This window comes from Rhamphochromis sp. 'chilingali', assembly GCF_963969265.1.
Source record: "Rhamphochromis sp. 'chilingali' genome assembly, chromosome: 10".
Lineage (NCBI taxonomy): Eukaryota > Metazoa > Chordata > Actinopteri > Cichliformes > Cichlidae > Rhamphochromis > Rhamphochromis sp. 'chilingali'.
The window spans coordinates 18659030-18676479 of NC_137937.1; the positions used below are offsets into that span (position 1 = coordinate 18659030).

At 38.4% G+C, this 17450-nt stretch overlaps 1 protein-coding gene across 3 annotated transcripts in view; it reads left to right on the forward strand.

Moving 5' to 3' along the window:
* The window catches only part of edil3a (EGF-like repeats and discoidin I-like domains 3a), a 135354-nt gene that overhangs the window by 42790 nt on the left and 75114 nt on the right, over nt 1–17450 (forward strand). For all 3 annotated transcript variants that reach the window (XM_080893272.1, XM_080893273.1, XM_080893274.1), the window contains one exon: nt 5080–5208. In XM_080893272.1, coding sequence (XP_080749398.1) covers nt 5080–5208 — 129 coding nt within the window. The remainder of the gene's footprint in view (nt 1–5079; nt 5209–17450) is intronic.

The following is a 17450-nucleotide window of genomic DNA, read 5'->3' on the forward strand; positions in this document are numbered from 1 at the left end:
CTCACGTAACTGAAAAAAGGTGGAAAAGCTTACAATTCTAATGAAAACAGCAGAAGAGGCTGAGATTTGTGCTGATAAGAGGTGAAAATGCTGAACCAATCAGAGGTACTGCTTCTGTCTGCTTCATCAGGCTGTGTACTTGTATGTATTTCTGCCATAGACTGTTAACAAGAATGTGAGGTCCATATTAGAAAAGCTGCTAAAATCATAAAACTTTGCAGAATTGTAATAAATTATCAATATGAATTACCGGTCTGTGATAGTGTATAAATTTGTACTCAAAAACTAGGTGGGATAGAAACATAATTCTTGCACTGGGTGAATCAGCGGACTTTGGTGTACTTTGACTACGATTTACATAGCTCTTTGTATCTCCGTCGCGGAGACATGACGAGAGAAGAAATGGCTTAATTTTCGGAGTTTGAAAAATGAGAGGAGGACAGATTTCCACCCCTCAAACATGTTTTTGCAGAAACACTGTAATTTCGCTTAAATAGTATGAAATAGCAGTAATACTATGATTTGGCAGAAATACTACTTTTTAGCACAAATACTATTGTACAGAATGGTGTACGTCAGTTTAATGCTGGGTGGTGCTGCAATAGTAACTATCCTCGGTCAGAAGGAGAGGCTGACATCCAGGGATTAGATTACCACAGGTGGAGTTTATTGGCGGTCAGATGGATGGTACAGGGAGGCATGGCATACAGTAGGAGGATGTGGAGAGGTGATATGGTGTGGTTTCTATGATTAAGAACACTGGCAACAAATTCCTCCACTACAAATCAGTCTGATACCACTTCTTACAGAGTTCACGTTTACTAAGGCACTACCCAAAAGGCGCCACAAGAGGGCACTCCAACACAAGAGATGACCTATTTACACTGTAAACACCCCCTACTTAGCCACTACATACTACAGTGATATTACAGTATACAAATTCACAGAAATACTATGATTTGGCAGAAATACTATGACTTAGTAGTAATACTATAACATAACAGTTCAATGTTCTTGCACAAATACCACAATATGGCAGAAATACTATGTTTTAGCATAAATACTGTGATTTGGTATAAATACTACGATTTGGCACACATACTATATTCCGCAGATACACTATAACATAACAGATATTCTACGACTTAGTAGTAATACTATAACATAACAGAATTATTAATTGGGCACAAATACCACAATTTGGCAAAAATACTATGATTGGGTACAAATACTATGATTTGGCAATAATACTGCATTTTAACACAACTACTGAGATTTGATTGAAATACTATGATTTTGAAGAAATACTATTGCTCCATACAAATACGATGCTTTGGCACAAATACTATGATTTGGCAGAAATACTATGACTTAGTAGTAATACTATAACATAACAGATTTCCTAAAAAAAACTATGAAATTGCAGTAATTCTATGACTTGGCAGAGATACTACGTTTTAGTACAAATACTATAACAACGCAGAAATACTATGACTTAGTAGTAATACTATAACATAACAGTTCAATGTTCTTGCACAAATGCCACAATATGGCAGAAATACTATGTTTTAGCACAAATACTGTGATTTGGTATAAATACTACGATTTGGCACAAATACTATATTCCGCAGATACACTATAACATAACAGATATTCTACAACTTAGTAGTAATACTATAACATAACAGAATTATTAATTGGGCACAAATACCACAATTTGGCAAAAATACTATGATTTGGCACAAATACAATGACATGGCAAAAATACTATGATTGGGTACAAATACTATGATTTGGCAATAATACTGCATTTTAACACAACTACTGAGATTTGATTGAAATACTATGATTTTGAAGAAATACTATTACTCCATACAAATACGATGCTTTGGGACAAATACTATGTTTTGGTTCCAATACTATGATGTGCAACAAATACTATGATTTGGCACAAGTACTATGATTTAGTACAAATACTATGATTTGGCAGAAATACTATGCCTTAGTAGTAATACTATAACATAAGGGATATACTATGGTTTTGCAGACATACTATGTTTTTGCACAAATACCATGATTTGGCACAAATGCTATGATTTAGCAGAAATACTATGAATGGGTACAAATACTATGATTTTGCAATAATACTGCGTTTTAACAACAACTACTGAGATTTGATTGAAATACTATGATTTAGAAGAAATACTATGACTCCATACAAATACGATGCTTTGGCACAAATACTATGATTTGGCACAAGTACTATCATTTAGTACAAATAATGTGATTGGGCAGAAGTACTATGTTTCAGTACAAATACTATGATTTGGCAGGAATACTCTGATTTAGCAGAAATACTATGTTTTAACATAAATACTATCTTTTGGCAGAAATTCCTGCTAAAAAGGACTATTTCTGCTTTTTAGCAGAAATACTGTAATTTGGCATAAATACTATAATTTGGTATAAATACTGTGATTTGGCACATATAATATATTCAGCACATATACTATAACATAACAGAAATATTATGATTTGGCCCCAAAACCATGATTTTGCACAAATACCATGATTTGGCAAATATACTATGATTTTTCAAAAAATACTATGATTTAGCAGAAGTACTAAGATGTAGTAGAAGTACTTTGCTTTAGCAGAAATACTATGATTGAGGAGTAATACCTAAACATAGGAGAAATATTGATACACAGACACACATACACAGACAGTAAAGGGAACAGGAGCTGTTGAGAGTCTGGGCTTGGTATATGTAGGTCAGTTAAATTAGCTGCGCCTGCTGTAGTCAGCCCTTACACACGCAGACACAGAGAGAGGTGTGAGTTTTCTTCAGTGTATTTCTGACATTCAGGATTCCCCTCGAACAAATGGCCATAATTTCCTAACCGTAGAGGCTAGAACGGTCATTCAGACATTGTTTTGTTCAGAAGAGATGGGGGAATCTTCAGGTCTTCATAATTCAGAGATAAAATATAAATTATTAAAGATATATGACTTGTAATACACTGTAACTGAGTAGAGGCGAAGCAAAAACTGCCTTGACTTGCTCTCAAACAACCTTTGGTAACTCTAAATCTATATGGAGCATCAAAATCATTCTTTCACCGTAAGAAACAGCAGGCTTTGGTGAACAGTCATGGAAATTTTCAGGGCTCTGTGGAAATCCATCAAAAAGATATGATGAGAGAAAAAAGTGACTCATTTCCAGAATTTGAAATCTGATGAAATCTGAGCGAGGGACAAATTTCCTACCCTCAAACAAGTCTAACTCATCTCAGAACGGTAATAGGTGAGAAAATAATTCTTGAATTGTGAGCATCAGGAGTGTCTGAAGATATACCGGGACAAGCCTCATGTCTTAACTTCGCTTCGTTAAGGAGATATGACAATTTGAAAATGCCTCTCATTAGAGAAATCCAGCGGTGATTTTGAACAAACTCTCCATTGAGTTTATATGGAGAGTTTTCTGACTTTGTGTTACTCTGAGGAGATTTGCAAAATAACTATGAGTCCCACAACAATGATAGGGACATTTTCTGAAAGCCAGCAAAAATACCTACGTTTTGGTGTATAATCTGTGGGGCTTGAGTGGAAATTGAGCGAGTAGCAAGAAGTTGTTTGGACATGAAGAGAAAATTCAAACAGTTTCACTGTCCCCTCTGAGTTAATTGCATAGCAACCATAGCAACGCATGTATTTTCTGAAAAATCACAATTTTGCAACTGAAGACTTAAAGAGAGATAAGATGAAAACAGTAGAAGATCTGAAAAAGCTGAATCATACAGGAATAGCCCAATCATTTGAGAATGTTTTAAAGTTTGAATGGAGTTTCTAGGTGAAAGTATGAGGCAGTAGTTAAGTTTCAAAGACAAGAAAGTTTTAGCAGAATTGTGGAAGTTTCCCATTCATTTCAATGGGACAAATTAAAGGAAAAAAGTGTAATATTTTAAAAAGTATAATAGTAATAAACACCAAAAGTCATAGCCGGCATAAGCAGAAAGAGCAGAACAGTTTAGAGTTTGAACGGTGAAAATAGCACAAAAATTGTGGAAGTAGATCCACGGCGAAAAGTGTACGGAAACACCCGGAATAATAAAGAATAAAGAGAAACAGGAACTCAATAGTGTGGATGCCTATTAAGGCATCCACACAACTATTAAAGACAGTGCGTTTGTGCTGGCCATTCTGCTGCACATTCACAACTTTAGACTATACCTTATATTGTTCAAACCCTCAGAGGTTGGCTAGCCTGCCCCTAGTATTCAGGACAGCAGCAGTACTTTCACAGTGGCAATCACTTGAGCAATCACTTCTTCAGAGACTATTATTTTGCTCTGTGGAGTACAAATTCAGTACAGTATTAATAACGATTCTCCATTTTGGGGGACGCATGAACAGAAACTCTTAAAACTGGTGAATTGTTCACAACAATGGCCACTTTTCATTAATTCAAAATAATAATAATCTTGTTTCAAATTTAAGTAACTGCTTAGTCAAAACTCGACTTATTTGTGTGAGGATCTGTGTGTGTACGTATGCGTGGGTGACGCCGTGGGTACATTTCAGTGCATAGATGGTGGTGCTCCATTTTACCTTGCAGCTAGTCTGTGCTTTTCGCTTAGCACTGTGAGAATGAAGTGTTGCCTTCCTGGAGGGGACACATTCAGTGATTTCTAGACGGTGCCTTGGGCCGCCCTCTAGACAACAGCAGCAGTCACTGAAAGACAGACTCTCCCGACACTCCTTTCATCCTCAGTTTCTCCTGTCAAGCAGTTTTACTTAAACACCACCTCACGATGTCTCCCAGAATACCTTATGTATTAAAACTTTGTGTGTTATTGTGTGCTATTAAAAACTGTAGATGTGTTTAATGGGACACCCATTGTTTAGTTTATTAGACTACTGGCTGGATAATGATGTCTAAGTACACTTTTGTATCATATACCAAAATTATTGTGGAATATTATCTGCTGCAATTTGCTCTTGTGTGTACAGTTAAAAAAATTTTTTTTAAAAGCCACCCCCATCATCGGTGTCTGTATTCTTCTTTTTTCTGTGCAGGTCCTTGCCATCCAAACCCTTGCCACAACAGAGGAACGTGTGAGATCAGTGAGACCTACAGGGGTGATACCTTCATTGGTTATGTGTGCAAGTGTCTACCAGGTTTCAGCGGAGTTCACTGCCAACACAGTAAGTTGGACCAGCCTCTTCCCTATCCCTTATTTAAAGTGTCTCGAACGATTACGGAACTTAATATAAAGTCAAAAGGTTTGCAAGGCCTCTGTGTCTCTTTTATGGCATTACCAGGAAGAATGATTGGTCTGTTTGATCATAACGATTTTCTAACAGGAGTCAAATAATAACCTTGAGCAGTGAACAGATGTTGAAAAGCTGACAAAAAGTAAATTCCTGGTGAAAGGACGAGTTCAGCAAAATGATAGTGAGTTCAGGAGAGAAAGGAAGCGCTGAGCTTGCTTCCTTTTGTTGAGCATGCTCTTAATAAAGGTTGGTGTCAGAGGGTTTGTGCTGCCTGTGAGATAACTCTCGACAGTATGTTAGACTGGGAACACTGTTCTCATCCCATGCACAATTTATGCTGTCTTAGGAACTGACCTTTTGAACTCTTAAACTAGCACCTGGAATATGGGGACAAGGGTAATTAATGACTGCAATCATGGGGTACAAGCACATTTGGGTGTGACCAACACTATCGAGCCTTAAACTATTATTGAGACCGAGCAAGTCAGATATATAATTATTTTTCTTTGAACAGCAACATGCATCAATTCACGTTTCAAAGCTTCATTCAGCTATTGTTTAGATCCAATATCTGTTCTGAAAGAATGAGTCTGTTTCGCTTTAAGTATTCTTGGTAGTCTCAGCAGTTTTTGCAGTCAATTTAATAACAAAAATGTTAATAATACTTGTAGCTGCTCTTACAAAAAATAGTCTGTTATTAAATAGGACCGCTAAAGCTGAGCAAATTAGACTATTTATTTGAAAATGAAAAGTCATACATAACAAATGTGAGGTAGCATGGTGGTGTGTTGGTTAGCACCGTTGCCTCACAGCAAGAAGGTCCTGAGTTTAAAGCAAATGGCCAGCTAAGGCCCTTCTGTGAAGCGTTAGGATGTTTTGTTTACGTTTGTTCCTAGTTAACCTTGGAGGACAGAACCCACAAAGAATAAACTAAAAACCTAGAAAAATAAATTGTGTTAAACTCAATAAAAACAGAACTAAAACTAAATACTTTCAAACAATAAAACTAGTGGCCACGGGTGCTACCCCTCAGCCTCCTAGTAGATGTGCCTATTGTATTAGTTAGAAAGGTAATTTTCAGAAACATTGACCTCCGACCTTGAACTCAGTCACTCTGAGTGAGGATTCACACTTGTCTGACATTTTTAGGAGATGCACCAATCGTATCAATTTTTAAAAAATCCCAAGTGACGTCCTTCTTGCGTTATCGCACTCACAAGATTTTCAGAAAACCTTACCTCTTGTCCCTGAGTCTGAGGTCACTGAGATTTTCCCACATTTGAGATGTTTTTGTAGATGCACAGTTGTGTCAATTTGAAACTCTTTCACTCACTTCATTCTCGAGTTATCCCATTTCAGTGTCCACAGTGCGCGCCCACCTGCCCCTCAGGCAGGGTGACAATACCCCATCGGCTTTTTATACCTGAGGGGTACAAACGAATTAGTACAACTAAATGTGCGTTAGGCTGATTGATGATTCTAAACTTGCTGTATCTGTGAATGTCTTTCTGTCTCTCTGTTAGCCGTCAGTAGGTTGACAGCCTGTCTACCATGTACCCCAACTATTGTCCTATAGCAGCTGGGATTAGCACCAGCACAATTGTGACCCTAAATTGTATAAGCAAAAGAAAATAAATTGATGGACATAATAATTGTATCAGCAGACAATTAATGCAGACCTTTACATTTTCACTTTTCGACTGACTCCCGTGATTTAGACGTAGCATATAGCTTTCTCTGTGTGTGCCAAAATCTTGCTAAATCCCGCAGTATGATATATAGGCCAAGTTCTGTGGCTTTCCTGCCTCTGCGTGTGCTTGGCTGAGCATTGTATTAGCCTGCATAACACAGTTGTCCTTCACTGCCGGTGTGCTTGTAAGTAATGGCTTTAATGTATCATGGTGCAAACCGTGTGGCGTGATGGCTCCTTCTTAGTTTGTAAGAGAGAGGATTTGTAGAGAGAGAGAGAGAGAGCGAGAGAGCATGGTGAGATGTTAACCAACGCCTAACAAAAAATGTGCGCCAAGGTTAAAAAAGACAGAAATGTGGGGTTTTTTAACTCATAAAAGAAATAGTTTTTTATGCTGCACTGGTCAGTGTCAGGCATAAAACAGAAAAGGAAATAGAAGGAGTCAGTAGATCAATGTTATGTCATCGAGTTTGTCTCCAGCCTGAACTGTGAGCAATTGGCTATCATTCATGTCATAATTCAGTTATTGTTTCCTATTATGCCCTGGGGTGGTGGGAAACTGATTCGATACAGTCTGAATACACATTAAAGTCTGCCAATTTTACTCATGGACATCGTCTGAATGGCAGAGAGTCGTGAGAGAGACAGGAGGGAGACATTAATAAGCAAATCTGTTTCTGGGTAATTCCTGCAATTAAATTATAAAGCGACACGTATAATGACAGTTTAGCTGGCTTAATAATGGTAAGATACTGGCTTTAATGCACGATAAGCTGAAAGGTATATTGTGCACCTTCACAATTTGGAAAATGTATGAAACATTTCATTACTGGTGGACAGTTTTATCAGAAAGTTTGAGTTATTCACAGTTAATGTAGTGAAGGGGGAAAATGCAGTATTTGATACTGGGTTAGTTCACTGGTTAAGAGAAAAAAGGTTATTGATTCCAAACCTCCTGGTTAACCGGTGACTTATTATGTTGAGTTAGGTTTGCCCTCAACTAGTTCAAAGACATGCTCGATTAATTGTTAGGTGTGGATATGAGACTAAACGTTTGTCTGTGTCTCTGTGTTGACCCTCTGATCGACCGGTGACCCATCTAGGTTGTAGCCAGAGTCTTGACTATAAATTGAACTAGCAGTTAAGGAAAGATGAACAGATGGGAGATCCCCTAGTCACTAGTTTGGTAGATAGCTATAAAGCGATAATAAAATAAATTGATTGTATTACCTTTGCCTAAGCACAGGGGATATTTTAATAGTTTAGCAGAAGTTTTAATTTAAAGCTACTGTTAAGCTGACATATCGTATTAGTCTGCTGCTCCTGTTGATTACATATTAAAAAAAGGAAATTAATTATGGTAGGCTAAGTCATCCATTATTGTATGAAAATGTAGTTAACCTTTTAGTGCTTTCTTGCCGTTGTAGCTTTTCTCTTTGTGCGGTTATTGTTTGTGCCACACGGCTTCATAACGAGGTGATTATGTTGCAGTATTCAGTGTTATGCCCCCCACACTTCTTCTCGCAGCCACTGGGCTCAACAGTTTTTGTGGCAGAAACATTGCAGTGCAGGTAGCGTAAAGAGTGGGTGCTCTTTGGAAACTATTTCTACATGCTAAATGTTAGCAGTGACAGCTTTTATCACTTGTGACATTTGGTTTGTCCCATTTTGAAGCCTTGAGAAAAGCATTTTCACAGTCGTTGGCGTTTTGAAACTGGATGCGAGGATGAGGGGTCAATCTGCGCACTCATTGGTTCTAAGTCACAAGTCTGCAGCCAATGAGCATATCCTAGATAAGCCTCCTTTGTGGACTTCTAATGACTAAAATAAAGTAATGTTTTATTTATTATGACCAAAAATGGAAAAGAAATAGTTGCACAGAGGCAACTCCAAGTTTTTCAGACAAATTTGCTTTTTTATTTTAAATTACATTTCTTATTTTTAGAACTTAGATGTTTTCGACTCTTCCTGAGGTGATGAGATTTTCACATTCAGGTCAGATGTTCAAGTATCACTGCTGAAGGTGATGACAGCGTGCTGGCACACTAACTGTGCAGTTAACACAAAGTTTGACAAGCTTGATTTCACTCAGCCACGTCATATGAAAGTAAAAGATAGAGTATTTTGTCTCTGGCCTGTCAAAGATGAGGTGAATTTTATTGTGATTGCATTAAGTTGGGTTTTAAAGCAATTCTTAGTCTGTCTCAATCTCGTCTGAAAGCCGTGGCTTTCCTTTGGTTAGTGTCATTGCTTTTATTATTATAGTCATTGTCATCACAAAGTCATTCATCTTTCAGATAGTGTGGTGTCATGTCCCTGTGGTGACAGGAGAACAAATGCAGCCTTATTGGGCAAGTAGCCAAGCGCCGTAATGAGCTGTCACAGTGTGAAGATTGGGACTGATTGCCTCAGACGTCGTGAGGTTGCAGATCATTTTTAGAGCACACGTTCTCAGTCCGTCAAGGACAAATGTTGTATAAACTGTAGGCATTTTTATTCCTACTCTAAGAAAGTTGTGAGAAAGTCATGCGTAACATACATGTTTTATCTTTAGTTTACTAAAACAATCATTTGATGTGATGCAGTGATGCCTGCTTTTGAAAAATCCAAAGTTAAAGGCAGTAGATAAAGTGCTTTTCAAGCAGAAATGTACTGAATAAAGACCCTGTTTAAAAAAGAAAGATAAAAGAATTAACAGAGTAATTGGGCTAAACTGTCTCTTAGATGGTAAGTGCTCTCTTTCTCATTCGATCTTCCTCCAATCTTTCATAGCCTGCAGGTCCTTTCAATAGTTGCCACCTCGTGCTCGTGGATCAATATGTTTCTTTGGCTTTCTTTCCTTTCTTTCTATAAGACACCAACAGATCCAGATTGATTGGTGGAAAAAATTGTGAAAAGCTTTAGTTATTTTTATTCAACCCCTTTATTTGTTCATGTATCGTATTCCTATAATCCTAGACCCGCCACCTCGCAAACCTCTTGCCACAAAATAATCAGCCACTGTTTATGGCTGTGGCCTGATGTAAAGCCGCAGGGAACCATTACTGTTAGTTAGTTCACCATGGGGCTGAACGAAGACTGACTTTCATCAGCACATGAAGAAAAAAAGAGACTCCATAACTCCCTCTGCATGGTATGTCTCGTAGCCCATTTATTGACCTGATTAGTGTATTTCGGAGCGAGTGAGGAGGCATCCGGAGATCATTACTTATTTGTTTGTTGTGTGATTCTTGTGTGTCTGTCCTCAGGCTCTCCACCTTTCCAGTTTGATTTTCCAAAAAGAAAAACGAAGATGTGACTTTTTCACCCTTGTCTGTTTTTTTGTGCTCAATTTACTGCCTAAGATAACAGCACTAAAACCCGAGGCAGCATGAATGAGTAAATGACAGTGGTTATTTGACTACAACAACAGCTTGTGCTTGTCAGCTACAGCACAGCACCCCTTCACCTTAGCAGCACTCCAGTTACCTGCCTTGGCATCGCGGGAGGTGAGCCTGTAACTGCACATCTACAGCATTTTGTGATGGCAGAGAGGGGAAAATAGAAAGCCTCCTGCAGAGAGCACTGAGAGAGTACAGTAAAGTGAGGCAGAGCAGGTCTGGTGGGCTCTCGCCAAGATTGAAGCAGCTGTTATCTCCTTCAAATTGTGAGGCTGCACTATTAAAGTGACTTCAGCAAACATCAGAATGACACACGAAGACTTTCTTAGCCTTTTGTGGCTGTGTTTAAATGATAAACACAACCTGAGCATCACACTCAGGATTAAACAACCAGCATAATGTTTTTTAAGAGATATTAGAATAAAAAGGATCAGCCAGCTGTGGCTCAGGAGGTAGAACAGGCTGTCTAATAATCAGGAGGTTAGCGGTTTGATCCCTGCCTCTTTAACTCTGCATGTCAAAGTTGCTAGATGCTCACACACATGTTTTATTCAAGTTTCGAGCAAGCATCACATCATTAATAGATCTACATATGCTTGGGCTTTACACCTCATCAATAATGTTAACGCCGTCACTGCTGGGACTCCCGGGAGAGGTACGAGTGTCGAACACGTGGACTGTGCATATGTTTTTTGTCCACAGTGGATTTTATTTAATCAAATAGAAACACTTCTAACCAGCAAATAGGCCCATATTTCCAGCAAATGATGCTCCAAATTGTCTCTGCGTCCACAAAATCAGCTTCACAAAGTACAGTTGCTATTTTGTTTATCGCTCCAGGGGAAAGTCGGTCGCATGCAGAAATCCACTTACTGTCTTAGATCATATAAGCAGTATAGCTGAATTATGTTTAAGGGCAGATTTGCACTTCAAGTCTAAAAAAATAAGTGTTTTCAGGGCAGGCTTAGTTAAATGGATTATGATAGATTTAAGTGCAACTTAAGTCAGTGAAAAAGTTTGTTGAAAAAGTACTTTGTCCATAGAAAGTTCATCTGTTTTCAAAATAAACAGAGGCATGGATTTAGTCACAGTGCCTGAGGTCTGTACTTGTAGCTATAAATTGGTTTCGTCTTAACAGCCTCAGTGTTACAACATGCTTGAAATTTCACTGAAATTATGCTAATCTGCACTGCAGTTATTTTTATATGAATAAATTAGCATGACTAACTTGTAGCACCACTTTGTTTTTCTCACTAAAACTTGTATGTGTTCAAAGGACGAAGGCAAGACATTTGTGACGCTTTATTCCAGTCTGCTTGTCAATATGCCAATAAAGTTAAGTTTTTCTGTCTTCCCAAATTCATCATTGTATCAAAGATCTCAAAAACAATGTGTCCTACCACTACAAAGTGGCCTCAGAACCACTGTGAACACCTCCAGCTTCGAGCTTCTCCCTGTTGTTAGATTGCTGCGATACAGAGCTGTGTGGGAAACGCTGCCATTTCCTGACACCGTCTCAACATTACATTCAGTCTCACAGCCCACCCACTGCTCACAGTCTGTGGCTGGAAAGCTGCATTTACAGGCTGAGATGAGTGTAGAGGATCCTGGGGGAAGGGTCTGTATGTCCAGCAGACATTCAAAGAAGTGACCACAAGCACAGAGCCAAACCGACAGACGCCGATGATCAGCAAAGAGCGTGCCTGTAGATCAAAATAAAAAGATTGCTCTGCCTGTGGGCCAGCAGTCGTTTTGTTTCGGCTTACTGCACATTTGGTCTTTTTTTTCCTTTAAGCATCAAACAGTAGAATTCCTCTTTACAGACTTCAATAACTGGTGTCAGTAAACCCAACATTGTGATGTCTTCTATGTTCTTTTTCTTCTGTGTGAATAAATACAGATGAACATCTAAAATGGTAGATTGTATGAAATTTGAAAGCAAAAGAGAATGTCTGTATCGTCCTACCTGTGTCCACTATATTGTTCTTGAGGGAGGGAAGCAATCAGTAAAGGAAAAATAAACCAAAGAATAAAATACATTTTTTATGTTAGCATGCCATACACAAGTAGTGCGTGTGTTTAGCGGCATAAATGTGTTTTACATAATCCCATTGTGGCATCAGCTTTACTTTTAGAGTTTAAAAGGCAAATACCTAGAATCAAACTCATTGCATGGGGTTATAAGGACTTGGTTTAAGGCTTGGGTAGTTTTATTTTTAGGTTATTGTTAGCATCAGGGAACTGCTTATGGATAGGCTAAGTCTCCAGAATATGACTGTAAGTTAGTGTAATGTCCTGAAATGATGGAACCATGAGAGTGTGTGTGTTTGTGTGTGTGTTGCCTGTAGCAGACTAGCTGTCTTGGACTTGCTGAGTGTGACAGTGGCTTCTTCAGAGTGGCTGATGGGCTCCTGGTGAATAAGCCACTCATGGGGTTTCTGTGTAAATGGCGTACTAGAAGCAGATGTGTGTCGTTTCAGTTTTTCAACCTCTACCTTTACAACAGCATTTGTGAGTTTACATTTTTCTGTCATTTTGTATTGGTGCTATTCCAGCTTTTACAATAAATAAATACACACATTCTCTTCCATTACTGTTTTTGGGCTACAGTGTGAGTATTGTAACTCAACAGTAATATTCCACAATGGTGCACCATGATTGAGCAATTGGTGGTTGTTACGTACGGCAGATTTGCTTCCAAGCCCTACGCACAGGGTTTGGTTGAAAAGATTGAGACATTTAGAAAAGAAAAAGGTCTTTACTCTGTGAAATGAAAATGAAATGAGTAGATGTCTGAGCTAACCGTGGGCTCTCTAAAGGAATCACTCCCTGTATGGGTTTTTCCAGTTAATCTAGTCTATAGATAGTCTGTGGGAGCTGCACAGTTCATTACATGTGTGTAAAACCAAAACCCATCTGTGTCTTCATCGCCGTAATAACAGTAACACCAGTGATAGTGACAAAACTACTCCCCTTCATTTGTATTTTGCAGGACATTGAACATGAGTAGGGCATCGTTTTATGTGATGCAACCGTCTTTACATACACATTAATGCTTTTGTAGTAGAAGCTATTTTCACCATTCTTTGGGTAACTCCTGACGTTGCATCTAATTTAAGTCTCAGTTTTATAACGTTACTTTGTTGAAGGTTAATACCATTTGTGTCTCCCTTTGGTTTCCCTCAAGGGTCCTCTGTTTGTAAAGAACATGTAGGTGAGTGGGAAGATAGTTTTGCTACACAAGAGCAGTGATTCTCAGAAACTGGTTGAATGAATTTCTTGTATACCTGCGCCCAGAAATCAATATGTATTGACTATGTTTTGACTGCCAAAGCCTTTTGTTTGTATGACTTGATTTTATTTTATTGTCTTTTTCTCCTTATAGTATAAGTGAGTGATTCTTTGGGGACTTTTCATTGTTAGTGGACTGAATCCTCAATAAGTATTAGACAGACAGGCAGATAGTAGACAGGTCAAGTCATAAAGTGGAACACATGTAACACACTTTGCAGTTTTGTAAACTATACTCTAATAAGAGCCAACAAAAAACAAGCACAAAAAATGTATATACTTTTCTGGTTGGCTTTTATTGAGTCTATACTTTGTGTGTGTGTGTGTTGTGGGTGTGTGTCGGCATGATTTCACAAAGAGGGAAACCCGGCCAAAGATGAGCCTTGTACTTCAAATGTCTATTTCCTTGGGTATCCTGCTGTCTCTGTCTCTTCATTCCTGGAGGAGCTGACCCTATCTCGCCTCTGTCAGAGGGCAGTTTGGATAACAAGCTGGGGAAACAAGCTAGAATCAAGGTGTTTAGGAGCGCTTTTTCTGTGCCTCTGACACCAGTATTTACTTAGCCTTTAAGGTGGAGTTGCCTGCGTGGTAGATCAAACTGACAGATGTTTTTCCTCAGGTTTATTGAATACATAGAATAGCGCTAGACGCTAGATATTTTTGGCCCCTGATCCTTGTTATGTTTTATGGACATTTTATACTATACATATTTAGCACCATGGCCTGAAATCATATAATTGTGATACCTCACCTCGCCCACATGTCTTCAGTGAGCAATCACTTCTGCAGATCCTTTGAAATTAAAATGCCTGTAGAAATATATTTTGAGTAAAATGACCTGTCCTTGTTAGCAAGCTGGTGCTTTGCCAGCAAAATTACAGCACAGCATAACATTGCTGTTAAAACAAAATATAACTGCACAGAATGCCTTGAGGAAGGTGAAGCTTTGTAAAATGGTCAGACTAGTGGCCTGAAGTGCAGTGCTGTAAGAGAAACATAACCTTCTAGTGTTTCCTGTCACTTTGGCAGTTCTTTATGTCACTTTTTACAAGCATTACTCACAAAGTAAAAAAAAAATAAAAAATTGGTATTTGAATCAGTACAGACAGTACAAAAACAAACTGTGCATTAAATAAAACTGAAGTTACAACTTAACAAAACATAGTAAATACATAAAAAGCTGAAGAATCTACAAAATCTGCCGACCATCAGGGGCATCCACACAAGACGCGATGCACAGTGACGTTCTTCAACTTCATGTGACAACAGGGGAAATACCTTCTGGCGATGTGAAGCTGGCAGGTCCCGAGTTAAACTTTTCTCAACGTGCAGATGAATAACTGAAGCGACTACCAATGAGTGGAAAGGATGCTGCTGATTGATATAAGACAAGGTGGTAAATACATCAGAGGGTTACCAGGGTAACTGAAGCCCGGAAGATCTGCTGGTGACCTACAGTTGGTTACATCTCCTTTAACAGTACTGATAGAGCATTTCACTGCTTTGAAAGCTCAGGATGGGTTTGTCAGGGCCTGTATTTTCTTAACTTAGTGCATTGAGATTAAATGAGAAAATGTGAAGAAGGAAACAAAACTACGAAAAAAAACAGCCTTGGAAATGTGATCTGTAGATGTTATGAAAAGAAACAGGTGAAAAATAATGAGATGAGTAAAGCTGCAAAGGTGTTTGGGCATTTCTATTTTCTTTGTTTGCAGCGCTGTGCACGCATTCACCTGGTTTATCGTTTCTGCAGAGGAGTTGTTAGTGAACGAGCTGTTACCAGGGCCTAATTGTGTGAGGCCCCCTCAGTCAGTTGAGCTGCGTTGGCGCCTCCTGGCCTCTGCAGTAAAGATGGGCCATGTTGGCGGTTGGCCAAAGCATAAATAGAGATGCAATTCCAAATCCCAGATGGCGAAAATAGTCAGACTCCATTCTACCCAGGGCTTTTGGCTGCCAGTGCCAGCCCAAACAAAACACTGATAAATGTTGTGCTTGACTAGAGCTGCATTATTTCAGGATGGTCAGTGTGGGCCAAATCAGTGTCAGTGTTATTTTCCTGCAGGTGGAGTTCATTCAGTGTGACACATAAAAGATATTACATTCATGGTCATGAGAATGTGGAGCATTTAAACCATAACATGGTGATATCGTGATGTATTTCTTTTTGATGATGTTAAATGAATAAATGACAGTGGTAATGTTTTTTTTTAGTAAAGCAATCATGGTTGTGTTAGAGACATAATTATGTCAGAAAAGGGTCAAAATTCAAATAAGTCAAAAATATTAGTGTCAAATTTCTCTCTGCTGAAAGCACTTATTCACAAAGCTGGAAGTGCCTTTCACTGTTTTATAAATGCTTTCATTTCACCCAGGTAGATGTTGGTCATTCACTGGACTTTTTTCTATTTGACAATGTAAAAAACAAACAAAGAATAATTAAGTAAGAAAATCAGTAAGTTAAAAAAATCACTGTTATAACAGTATTATATCCAAGGTCCTCAGTTCATTAATTCTGCTTCTTCTACCAATTGTTTTCCTTAGAGAGTGGCGCAACATTTAGAACAGGCATGATTCCCAGATGAGTTTGGTAATCATCTAAAATTTTTCTTGGCATGTTTTATTTTTCAAATATCACAATAACTAATAACTGAGAAATTTGCCAGAAACAGTCATGTTTCCATTAAAATAATAGTTTGGCATATGATGATGATGATGATGATAATAATCCATGATTAATCTTAAAACAAAAAGCAAAGAAAATAAGAAATGTGTATTTGCATTAAAGGAGCCAAGTGGGGTAATGACAATAGTAATAACACCACCAGCGTACAGGGAGGGTACATGGGATATAGGATGCTGTGCCACTACCACAAGGAAAATTGGACTTGCACCAAGAAATTGTTGTCGTGTAGGACAGCAGAATGGACCTGACATTTGAAAAAGAAGGCCGACCAAATTTTAGATAGCGACAGAAATGGTTCAAATATAGTTTTAATATCTGCAGTGAGATAAAAAGTTGGGTAATACAATGCTGCTGAATTCTTTGAAAGCAGCAAATAAGAGATACATTTTGACCTTGAATCAGCTTATTCAGCAAAGAGGAAGAAATTACTTTTTCATTTCTGAACACTTTTTAGTTAGATATATTTAAAAAATCCGAGATGTGCTAAATGCGACTATGCAAAGCTAAATTTGTCAGTTAATGGGGAATATATATGCTCAAAGCCTCGGGATGTCTAGTATCTCAATGAGCCAAAGAGCCTCAATGCACTAATAATTTTATGGCCATGGCCTTACTCGGTTTGTGCTGTCAATTCTTATATTCTGGGTGAGATGGCTTATACATGTGTGCACTGTAGGAATATGAAAATTTGCAATTTTCTATTACAAAAAGAGAAATCCTGTTTTAGTGGCTTAACACTTTGTTTTCCTCACCTTCATAGCAACAGTGCTCACAAGCACTGTCAGGAGAGGGGCAGCCAATTAAAAATACAGATAGGGAGCTCAAAGGGAGAGGAGTTGTTTTAGGCAGGATGAACTGAGTGGCAGTTGGTAATCACTCAAAGCTACTCCAGTGGAGCTGGAAATCAGCACAGTAATTTGTCTTTATATCTTAAAGAATTGAGGTTGTCAGTGATGTTAAAAAGAGGGTTTGGCTAACGGACATTGTCATTGACCATCGTTGTTCACTGACTGTCAGATGTGACAGCCATTACTAAAGAAACTGAAAAATTGCTTCACCACAGTCAGCAAGCCTGTGTCAGGATGTGAATTGTTGTTTTCATTCAGTATAAGTTGTTCGCCCTCACCTT